This window comes from Ranitomeya variabilis, chromosome 4 (assembly GCF_051348905.1).
Source record: "Ranitomeya variabilis isolate aRanVar5 chromosome 4, aRanVar5.hap1, whole genome shotgun sequence".
Lineage (NCBI taxonomy): Eukaryota > Metazoa > Chordata > Amphibia > Anura > Dendrobatidae > Ranitomeya > Ranitomeya variabilis.
The window spans coordinates 215811285-215823009 of record NC_135235.1 but is presented as its reverse complement, the minus strand read 5'-3'; the positions used below and the strand labels follow the sequence as shown (position 1 = coordinate 215823009).

General features: G+C 48.2%; 1 protein-coding gene across 3 annotated transcripts; it reads right to left on the bottom strand.

Annotated features, from left to right (window-relative positions):
- Positions 1-4151: 4151 nt before the first annotated feature.
- LOC143770360 (zinc finger protein 574-like) lies at positions 4152-11449 on the bottom strand. 3 transcript variants are annotated; one of them, XM_077259934.1, is made up of 2 exons: positions 11301-11449; positions 4152-8748 (listed from the first exon to the last, which is right to left on the bottom strand). In XM_077259934.1, exon 2 carries the CDS (start codon positions 8713-8715, stop codon positions 5971-5973), a length of 2745 nt encoding a protein of 914 aa, XP_077116049.1. In that variant the 5' UTR covers positions 8716-8748; positions 11301-11449; the 3' UTR covers positions 4152-5970. The 3 variants fall into 3 exon arrangements, with proteins under 3 accessions (XP_077116049.1, XP_077116048.1, XP_077116047.1); XM_077259933.1 differs by lacking the exon at positions 11301-11449 and adding an exon at positions 11151-11244; XM_077259932.1 differs by having other exon boundaries at positions 4153-8748; positions 11229-11363.
- Positions 11450-11725: the final 276 nt, after the last annotated feature.

Sequence of the window (11725 nt, the reverse complement as noted above, 5' to 3'; positions counted from 1 at the left end):
CCAGTGTTCAGCATTGCCACAGTGTGTCCAGCAATCTGCCCCAGTGTCCAGCATTGCCCCCAGTGTGTCCAGCAATCTGCCCCAGTGTCCAGCATTACCCCCAGTGTGTCCAGCATTGCCCCCAGTGTCCAGCAATCTGCCCCAGTGTCCAGCATTGCCCCCAGTGTGTCCAGCAATCTGCCCCAGTGTCCAGCATTGCCCCCAGTGTGTCCAGCAATCTGCCCCAGTGTCCAGCATTGCCCCCAGTGTGTCCAGCAATCTGCCCCAGTGTCCAGCATTACCCCCAGTGTGTCCAGCAATCTGCCCCAGTGTCCAGCATTGCCCCCAGTGTGTCCAGCAATCTGCCCGTGTCCAGCATTGCCCCCAGTGTGTCCAGCAATCTGCCCGTGTCCAGCATTGCCCCCAGTGTGTCTAGCAATCTGCCCCAGTGTCCAGCATTGCCCCCAGTGTGTCCAGCATTGCCCCCAGTGTGTCTAGCAATCTGCCCCAGTGTCCAGCATTGCCCCCAGTGTGTCTGAGTCAGACATAAAGAAAAAAAAAAAAGGAAAATCCTCACCTCTCCCGTTCCCAGCGCAGGTCCGGTGCACTCAGCGTCTCTCCGGCTCTGCAACGCTCAGGACAGAGAGGCTGAGCGCGCAGTGATGACGTCATCGCACCCTCTGCCCTGAGACGTCGCAGAGTCAGAGGGCGCCGAAGACGCTGCGGCTGCCGCAGGAACCAGGAGAGGTGAGTATTAGAACGGGGGGCCCAATGCCAGCGCTGGTATCGGGGGGGGGCCTGGTCGTGGCGGCGGTCGGCGCCGCCCGAAGATTTAAAGGGCACGCGTATTTATTTTTTCTTCCTCCTTCTCCTCTCTGGGTCGGACCCGCCCCCGGCATTGTGCCGCCCCCGGCATTGTGCCGCCCGGGGCGGCCCGTCCCCCCCTTCCTATGCCACTGCGTTGATTACAGACGATTAAATGATGCCACCAAGAGTGATGCTTACCCCATGCCCTGGATTGATGATCCATTGGATCGTCTGGCCAGTGCCCAATTTGTGACCACGTTAGACTTGAGCAAGGGGTACTGGCAGATTCCCCTAATGGAGGACGCTCGGGAGCGCTCGGCCTTCATTACTCAATTTGGGCTTTTTGAGTTCCTGGGAATGCCCTTTGGGATGAAAAATGCCCGGCTACTTTCCAGAGACTGGTAGATCGACTGTTAGAACAATGTCAGGACTTTGCCCGTGCTTACTTGGATGACATTGCCATTTTTAGCACAACCTGGGAGGAACATCTTAAACACTTGGGCAAAGTGCTAACTGTATCCTTACTGCAGGACTAACTATTCGCCCTGATAAATGCCAAATAGGGATGGCTGAGGTGCAGTACTTCGGGCATAGAGTAGGGGGTGGGACCCTAAGGCCTGAGCCTGCCAAGGTGGAAGCCATTAGCAACTGGTGTAGACTAGTGATGAGCGAATATACTCGTTACTCGAGATTTCCCGAGCACGCTCGGGTGTCCTCAGAGTATTTTTTAGTGCACGGAAATTTAGTTTTTATTGCTGCAGCTGAATGATTTACATCCGTTAGCCAGCATAAGTACATGTGGGGATTCCCTAGCAACCAGGCAACCCCCACATGTACTTATGCTGGCTAACAGATGTAAATAATTCAGATGCAGCAATAAAAACTAAATTTCCGAGCACTAAAATATATACATATTATATACATGCTCGGGAAATCTCGAGTAACGAGTATATTCGCTCATCACTAGTGTAGATTCCAGACTAAAAAAGCAGGTACTTGCATTTTTAGGAACTGCTGGTTACTATCAAAAATTTGTTTCTAATTTCAGCACCTTGGCCAAGCCCCTAACTGACCTGACCCACAAGAACATGCTTAGGAATGTAACATGGACGACTGCATGCGAGGATGCCTTTTCAGCGTTAAAGACCGCCCTCATCACTGCCCCTGATTATAAGCGCAGATTCCTCATGCAGACAGATGCATCCACCTTTGGGATTGGGGCAGTACTTAGCTAAGTGAACGCCGACAGAGAAGAACATCCTGTTGCTTTTTCCAGTCAGAAACTACTGGATCGGCAAGTTGCCTATGCCACTATTGAAAAAGGAGTGCCCTGCCATTGTATGGGTTCTAAACAAATTGCAGCCATACTTGTATGGCAGAGACTTAACAATTGTTACAGACCCCAACCCCCTCACATGGCTGAAAAGTGTATCAGGGGACAATGGAAGATTGCTGGGGTGGAGCTTGCCCTTACAACCCTAAAACTTCTCCAATACAAGCAGGGAAGCCAACACCAGAACGCCTATGGACTGTCTCGACAAGAATCATAGGCTCCCCAGGCCGACACACCCCTGCAACTGTACAAGGAACTATAAATGATTGAGCAATGTGGACTAAAGTGAGCAGGCCAGAGGTCTGTGTAGACCTCATGGCGTGCTCACTTATTATGAGGGGGGAGAGGTTGTGATGGTGTGATGTTATGTGGGTATCATTTTGTGTATATTTATATTTTACTGATTTTCATAGTGTTCTCGTTTCCCTGTACTGTTCCGTGTATTCCCCATATTGTCCAGCGTCTCAATTACCTTCCAAAAGGCTGATAATTGAATTAGCTCACTTAAGGTACCTTCACACGAAGCGATGCTGCAGCGATAGCGACAACGATGCCGATCGCTGCAGCGTCGCTGTTTGATCGCTGGAGAGCTGTCACACAGATCGCTCTCCAGCGACCAACGATGCCGAGGCCCCCGGGTAACCAGGGTAAACATCGGGTTGCTAAGCGCAGGGCCGCGCTTAGTAACCCGATGTTTACCCTGGTTACCAGCGTAAAAGTAAAAAAAACAAACAGTACATGCTCACCTGCGCGTCCCCCAGCGTCTGCTTCCTGACACTGACTGAGCTCCGGCCCTAACAGCAGAGCGGTGACGTCACCGCTGTGCTTTCACTTTCGGGCCGGCGCTCAGTCAGTGTCAGGAAGCAGAGGCTGGGGGACGCGCAGGTGAGCATGTACTGTTTGTTTTTTTTACTTTTACGCTGGTAACCAGGGTAAACATCGGGTTACTAAGCGCGGCCCTGCGCTTGGTAACCCGATGTTTACCCTGGTTACCAGTGTAAAACATCACTGGTATCGTTGCTTTTGCTTTCAAACACAACGATACACAGCGATCGGACGACCAAATAAAGTTCTGGACTTTATTCAGCGACATCACAGCAGGATCCTGATCGCTGCTGCGTGTCAAACGAAACGATATCGCTAGCGAGGACGCTGCAACGTCACGGATCGCTAGCGATGTCGTTTCGTGTGAAGGTACCTTTACTGTCTGCAGCCTGACTGTATCTATGCCTCTTGATGAACCCCCTGTACTGCCTTAATCCCCAAGGCACCTTTGTCAGGTCTGGGAGGCCTGAAAACCGCCCTAACCTGTCTGACTACCCCTGGACATAATGAGGGGGCTGGGGAGGACAGGAGCTGGAAGTCAGACCCCGTGTAGTGAGGATGGTGTGAACACAGCACGTCACAGAGAATAGGAAGCATATGGACCATTTTTATCATCTGCTGGATTATTGGACTCTCATCTTTTTTGACATTTATCCTGTTACTGAACTGCATTCATGTTCTGGACTATTGTATCCTCAGTGTGGTGGATTGTTTATGGATCTATTAGTTTTACCTATAATAAAGGTCTTGGGATTGTTCACACTTCCCTCACTCTGTTGATTGTGTGGTATCGGAGTAGGACCCAGTGACACCTCTATATACAGTAGATAACACAGGATCCACCATTCACAATATGTGATATCACAGCTCACCTCCTCCTCCTGTACAATGACTGATAACACTTCTATATACAGTAGCTAACACAGGCTCCACCATTCACAATAGGTGACATCACAGCTCACCTCCTCCTCCTGTACAAATACAGCAGCTAACAGGTTTCCTTCCTTCTTCCTGGACCTGCAGCTCCTGTACCCTGCGTCACACACTACATAGACTATAAAGTTTCCTTCTCAAACCTTGTGCCAAAGAGCAAGTTTGTGAGATGTCACAGTGTGCACAGGATTGGAGACGCGCGTCGGGGCCCTCCACAGACTTACCCCAGCTCCTTCCAACAGAACAAGACTACAAAAAAAAAAAGCTTAGAAAAGTTTTTTTTTTACTGTCCTTGAACCTTATTTTAATTTTAGCCTACACCCCCAATAGTGCAGGATTTCATTGCAGAAAAAAAACAAACCCCGCTGCGTGTGCACATAGCAAGTTAGTAGTCAAGCAGCACTGCTAGAGGACGCAAAGCCCCTCAAATATCTCATCTGTAACCCTCCACCCTGGATAGATGACGTCGGGGGAGAGAATGATCTGGCATTTTATGTTTCAATGGCCGATCCTTTTATTCTCAGAGATGAACCGCTATCAGGGGAGATGTTGGGCTAATGGCGATCTAATGGGCATGGCGGCCTGGAGCCTTTTAGGGGCCTCAGAGCTAGAGGTTACTGGGACGGTTGTGGCACAGGCTGGAGTGACCTCGGTGTCCTCCTGGGCTGCTCCTCTCTGCCATCAGTCCGTCAACGTCCATTTTAATATTTAACAAAAAAAGACACAGGATGACGAGTTCATCTTCAGATCCGCGGATCGTGACCCTCTGTACTGACACAAGGGTCACCGGCTGGGAGTCAGGCACACACCAAACCAAAAACAAGAAAAAGAACCCAAGAAAGTTTTAGTTTAGACTTAGATGTTGCAATTATTCCTTAGAAGATATTTGGAAAAAATTACTGCAAAAACCAAAATACAACTGCAGCACGCAAACCCATGGTGGTGGGAGTTTCCAATCCCTTTTATCAGTCGTGCTCTCCTACAACATGATATCACCAGTGCAGCATGTGATCGGCTGCAGCGGTCCCACCATTATTGGAGCCCGTTGAGCACAAAGAGGAGATATGGATGCAAAATAGCAGCAGCGTGGTTTCATTTTATACGATTGCGGTTTGTAAAAAAAAAAAAAAAGTTATATGTTCTAAGTGACGTGATGCGCAGGACCGGAGCATTACACGACCGTTCTTCCCTTGCAATCCCATACCGGTAGGGATAGTTATAATGCTATTAATGGTCATAACCCATAACTTGGCACCACCCAGCGCTGAGACCCTGCATCTGTTTTTTTTTTTTTAGTGTTTTTTTTTCCCCCCTTCAAGTCTACGTTCCCACAATGAGCTTTTGGTGAGTGGTTGACGCTGTGTCAAAAAAAAGTAGCGTCTTACAGTTTCAGCACAGTGCATGGGATTTCTAGAAATCTCCTCCCCCCCCACCCCGTGGTTCTCACTCAGCGTAAACTGATCTATGGGGTGGGTTTCAGATCTGCAACGTGACGAGTTTTCTGTGCAGATTTTTCCCGTAGACTTACATCAGGTCCATTTTTAGTGCGTTTCTACAGCACAAGCAAATCAAAAACACGTGTAATTCGCACCTAAAAAAATATCAATAAAGTTTTGACAAGGCCCCCCCCAAAAAAACAAGTATAAAAAACAAAAGCTTTATTTAAAGTATCACACACCAGAGTAAAAAAAAAACGCTATAAAAAAAAAAGCAATGAAAAATTCCGCAAATAACCTATTTACCCATCATGAAAAACTCACCATGGGAACATGAACTTAAATACATCCATTAAAAAAAAATTCAAAGATGCCTCATGGTCAATCCAAATTAGGGTATGTTCACATGCTGCGCTTCTGCAGACCTTTTATTGTGCGAAGGAACACGTCCATGTCAGGACAGCGCAGAGTTGGCTAATAATTAATGGCCGCTTTGTGCCCAACGTTACGTCAGGAAAGTGCAGTAATGAAACGACGACCATTTGTAAATCTAGGCCTTTTATATTATTAATAAATACCTCCTATCACATTAACGAAACAGAAAAAAAAACAACTATAATATACACTGAGCACAGGGGGGGGGGGGGGGGGGGGTCTCTATATCGTCACATCCTCCACCTGTAAGTTCCCCTCAAGTGCGGCCTGGTAGATTTCGATTGTTTCGGCTAAAGGGAGCGGCTCCACGCTCTCGATGATGGCTATGGTTTCGCCCAGTTCTGTGCACATGATGGTCTGCTGCGGCTGCGCCGGGGTCCTGTGCGTTTGTATATGGCTCCGAAGGTTAGAAAGGGACTTGAACCCCTTTCCGCAGTCTGGACACAAGTGGGGTCTTTCTCCGGCGTGGGCACGTTTGTGTTCTGCTAGGTGCAAAGACTGAACAAAAGTCAGGCCGCAGACCAGGCAGTGATAAGGCCTTTCGCCTGTGTGAATTCGGCGGTGCTCACTTAAATGAGAAGCCTGGCGAAACTTTTTGCCGCAGTCCAGACAAGGAAATGGCCGCTCCCCTGTGTGCGTTCTGAGATGGAGCCGTAAACTGAAAGAGGCGGAAAAAGCTTTCCCGCAATAGGTGCACTTATGAGGTCGGACCCCGGAGTGAAACTTTTGGTGCCTTGTCACTGTTCTTTGGCTGGTGAAACATTTGCCACATACAAGGCACTTAAAGGGGCGCTGACCGGTGTGTAGGAGAAGGTGAAGATTTAAGCTGGACTTCGAATTTAGGACCTTATTACACGTCGGACAGACGTGCTGACTCGAGCGTCTGCTCCGGCATCTATGTTCGGAGCGTTGCGATTCGTCCGCGAACACTGCTCCGCACTCCTTGCAGTGGATCGGAGCTTTGCCCTGGTGATCGAGCTGATGTAACTGCATTAACTTTTTCCGCAGGAAGGCCTTATCGCAGTCTGGACACTTGTAAGGGAGGACGCCCGTGTGTTTGATCTGGTGCAATGCAAGTTTGGAGGCGGTGTTAAATTCTAGGCTGCACACGTTACAGGGGAAAGGCCTGGACCCGGTGTGCAAGGCGCGATGCTGCTGCAGGTTGGAATTCTGGGTGAAGCAGCGGCCACACACCTCGCACGTGTACGGCTTTTCTCCCGTGTGGGTGAGGTGGTGACGGATCAGATTGGCATGGGTCCCAAACGCCTTGCCACACGCTGTACACGAAAATGGCCGCTCGCCCGTGTGAGTGCGCATGTGGTTCCGCAAGTCCACCTGTTTCTTAAAGTTCTTCCCGCACACGCTGCACTTGTGCTTCCTTTCGGTGACGTGCACAGCCCGTCTGTGCTGCACCATTTTCAGACGGGTGGGAAATTCTTTGCTGCACTGAGGGCACGTGAAGCACTCGGTCTGACTGTCCAGCGCGGCCTTTGGTTCTTCTGATGAAATGTGTGTGGTAGCGAATCCATTTTCTCTGGACCCTGGGTTTTCTATCGTCTCCTTTTCATTGGGCATGACCACAAGCGGCACCACTGGGGCGTGCAACATCTCTGGGGCCAGCATTGCAGAAATTTGGGAAAAATGCCCCAAAGAAAGAAGCTTCTCCTTGCTGAAGATGGCAGGCCTCTCTGGGCGGGGTATACGTGTGCCACTTTTACCGACATGGGTCCTTCTGTGATATAAGAATTTTGTCATGTTGCTGAAGGTTTTCCCGCAGTGGCAGCGATGCAGAGGGTCCGCCGTGTGGCTTTTTCGATGCAAGACTAAGGTGATTTCTGTGCCGAAGCCTACACCACAGTCCACACATAGGTAAAGAGCCTCCCCCCGATGGACTTGCATGTGCTGCTCTAGGGACGCCTCTTTTTTAAAAACCTTATAGCAATTTGGGCACTGTAAGGTGCCCTCCACATGCACCCGACGGTGGGACTGCAATCTGCTGGCAGAGGTGAAGAGGCGGTCACAGTCTGGACAGGGGTACTCTTCGTTCTGGTGTTGCTTACGATGCTTCCGTAGCTCCTCGCTAGAGCTGAACTGTTTCTTACACTCCTGGCACTGGTACACCCTATGAACTACCCCAAACCTATCCTTGGTAAACTCGTCTTTTGATTGTACCATCCAGTCTTTTCGCAGCCTCTCTAGAAATACGGGTGAAGCGGTGGCATTATCTGAGCTTCCGTAGAGTGAAGACGCCGAACTTTCCTTCTCCGATGCCAAGAAGTGTCGACCTTGGTGGTCAAGGAACTCCTCGGGCGTGTGAAATATCTGGCTGCACTCAGAGCACTCGTACGGATGCATCTCCGGGAGCTGGATCACCTCTCCCCGTGCAGATGGGTTTTCAGATGACGCTCTTGGCACAGGTTCTATGGTACCGTCAGCCGCTACCACAGCCGGCATTTCCACTCCCCACCCGTTCAACGTCCTTTCGTCTAAGAGAACATTTTGCAAACTGAGCACGGCCTGGATGCCAGATCCGGTCTGGAGGACAACGCTTTGCTGAGACTGGTGCTCCTGCTTCTCGTGCTTCTGGCGGTGAGCCAGCCACAGTTCTGGAGAAGTAAAGAGTTCTTTACAGTCAGAGCACTGGTAATGTATCTGGCCATTGGTTAATGAGGGAGATGCGAGGGCATGAGGAAATTCCTGCATGTGCATCTCTTGGTGATGGAGCAGCTCGTCCGAGGACACCAGGACTTGTTCACATTCTAAACACTGGAACTGGCTTTCTTGTACGAGGCCTTGCAGCTCTCCCAACTGCAGGGACACATCCTGGGAGAGCGTCGCTTGGATGCCACTTCCAATGTGGTTCTGCTGATGAACTAATACGTCTTCTAGAGCGTTGAAAAGCAAACCACATTCTGAGCACATGTACTGGTGCTGAAAGACCACAGGAGCCTGGACGTCCTCCGCCATGACGGCAAACAGGGATCACTGCTTGTATGACAGCTGTAAAGAGAAAATGAGAAACCAATAAAAAATACAATAAAGCAACATATCAAGCCAATCACCAACACCCGTCCTAACCCATCAGATGCCACTCCCTTCCAATTCTGGAGCATCCAAGGTTTTAATCTCCAATCATGTCCTACTTATCCTGAGTTACATCCTGTATTATACTCCAGAGCTGCACTCACTATTCTGCTGGTGCAATCACTGTGTACATACATTACTGATCCTGAGTTACATCCTGTATTATACTCCAGAGCTGCACTCACTATTCTGCTGGTGCAGTCACTGTGTACATACATTACAGATCCTGAGTTACATCCTGTATTATACCCCAGAGCTGCGCTCCCTATTCTGCTGGTGCAGTCACTGTGTACATACATTACTGATCCTGAGTTACATCCTGTATTATACTCCAGAGCTGCACTCGCTATTCTGCTGGTGCAGTCACTGTGTACATACATTACTGATCCTGAGTTACATCCTGTATTATACTCCAGAGCTGCACTCGCTATTCTGCTGGTGCAGTCACTGTGTACATACATTACATTACAGATCCTGTGTTACATCCTGTATTATACTCCAGAGCTGCACTCACTATTCTGCTGGTGCAGTAACTGTGTACATACATTACAGATCCTGAGTTACATCCTGTATTATACCCCAGAGCTGCACTCACTATTCTGCTGGTGCAGTAACTGTGTACATACATTACATTACAGATCCTGAGTTACATCCTGTATTATACCCCAGAGCTGCACTCACTATTCTGCTGGTGCAGTCACTGTGTACATACATTACATTACAGATCCTGAGTTACATCCTGTATTATACTCCAGAGCGGCACTCACTATTCTGCTGGTGCAGTCACTGTGTACATACATTACTGATCCTGAGTTACATTCTGTATTATACTCCAGAGCTGCACTCGCTATTCTGCTGGTGCAGTCACTGTGTACATACATTACTGATCCTGAGTTACATCCTGTATTATACTCCAGAGCTGCACTTGCTATTCTGCTGGTGCAGTCACTGTGTACATACATTACTGATATTGTACTGATCCTGAGTTACATCCTGTATTATACTCCAAAGCTGCACTCACTATTCTGCAGATTTCACAGACGTAATATCCAGGGTGCCGGTTCATTGTAGGCAGACTGTGGATGCTCCTGTGTTAATCTTCTAACAGACATTGTTAGATCGAAGTGACTGTGCAATTAGCAGAACAGTGAGTGCAGCTCTAGAGTACAATACAGAATGGTCGTGGGCATCAGCACAGGAGGAGGCAGAAGTTGCAGCTGTTGGTTACAGATCAGTGACTTACAGTTGTGAAATAACAACTCTCACCAATCCACCACTTTGCTGTATGTAACACCATGGTGTAAACTGGCCAAAACAGCGAGGTGTGAACGTGGTGATAAACGTCACTCCAGTTTGGGTCAGGCAGAGACGCCCTATCAGGGTAACATTCTGGGGGTCTCCTCTTCACTTTTGGAAGGTGAAGTGATTTCAAAATCGCTGCTTAATTTCCTTTTTTTGGGGGGGGTCAGTTATGCTATGGGGTTAATATTCTGATATTTTATTTGTACGCACCGATAGGTTGATCGTTTTATGAGGTCGTATGTGTGATATATATATATATATACACACACACACAGTGGTGAACACAGCAACTCCATGGGCCCTGCACCGTGCAATGAAGGGAGAAGTGGCCCCTTACCTCTTGGGCCCTGATAACAAAAAAAAAAATCTGCAAAAATGAATTAAAATATATATATATATATATATATATATATATATATATATATATATATTTACATCTATTTTTTTTATTATTTGCTTCCTTGAATCTGCGATCAATAAAACCTAAAAATAAACAAAATGTAAACTAGATAATTAAAAAAAAATATATACATATATATATATATATATATATATATATTATTATTTTTTTTTTTAAACAAAAACATTTTTTTGCATTTTTTATTGGACCCCCTTTAGCGAGCAATCCTGATACATATGTATATATTATATACTCAGTGTTAATACTAATATATTGCAACCCGCTGCAGCAGGGCCAAATGTTGTCCAGGAAGGGGACGCCTGCCCAATTTCTAATGCCCCGCACAGGCCGTACACGTGTGGGTCTAGCTGTTAAATCTGGGTGTAGCTGGGAGTTGTAGTTCTCCTTAAAAAGGCCAAAACAATGGAAAATAGCAGCACAACCAATCAGCACGCAGCTCTCATTTACAGCCCCCCGAGGAGAATAAACGCTGGCTGCTGATTGGCTGCTCCAGGAGACAGGGCCACTTCCCTCGCATATTGCCAGAGCTGCCAGCCTTTGCCTCACTCCCGGGGCCGTGTCTCTACCTCACCCTTCCGGGCTGACTCACACTGACCTTCCGCCTCCCGCTCCCTGCCCCTTTGCCGCCATGTCTGAGGCCATCTCTCCGCCCTCCCGCTATCCCGGCACTTACACAGTGAGTCCCCGACTTCCCCTCCTCCTTCTCAGCTGCCGTCTCTTCGGGAACCTTCCAGCATCCTCTCACCTGATTGGCTGCAGCTCCCCGTCCTATAGGAACGCGGCGCCTCCACTTCAGGAATAGAGGACTTGCAGAATGACGTGGCTTAAAGTCAAAACGAGGCTGCGCAATCCCATAGTGCTTTGCGGTGACTCTTTTTTTTCTTTTTTTTTTTGAGCAGAGCTTCAGTATTGGGCTAAATGCTGTGTACTGAGGCTGCTGATGCCATAATTTGGGGGGTTCTTTTATAATAACAGCTCAGATTGATTTTTTTTAAACAAAAGTATATTGGGCCTGACCATCTTTCTGGGGTCTTGCATTGAAGCTGCAGTCATGGACGTTGATTTTGGCCCCCTGAAGATCTCGGTGTCACATTGTTACATTGCCTCTAATGATTGTCACTGCTATCAGACGTCGATACGTCCCAAGCATGTAAATACCATAAATCGTAG

What these genes read in the sequence shown, in the direction of transcription:
- LOC143770360 (XM_077259934.1), bottom strand. Translation starts at nt 8,715, where the DNA reads ATGGCGGAGGACGTCCAGGCTCCTGTGGTCTTTCAGCACCAGTACATG.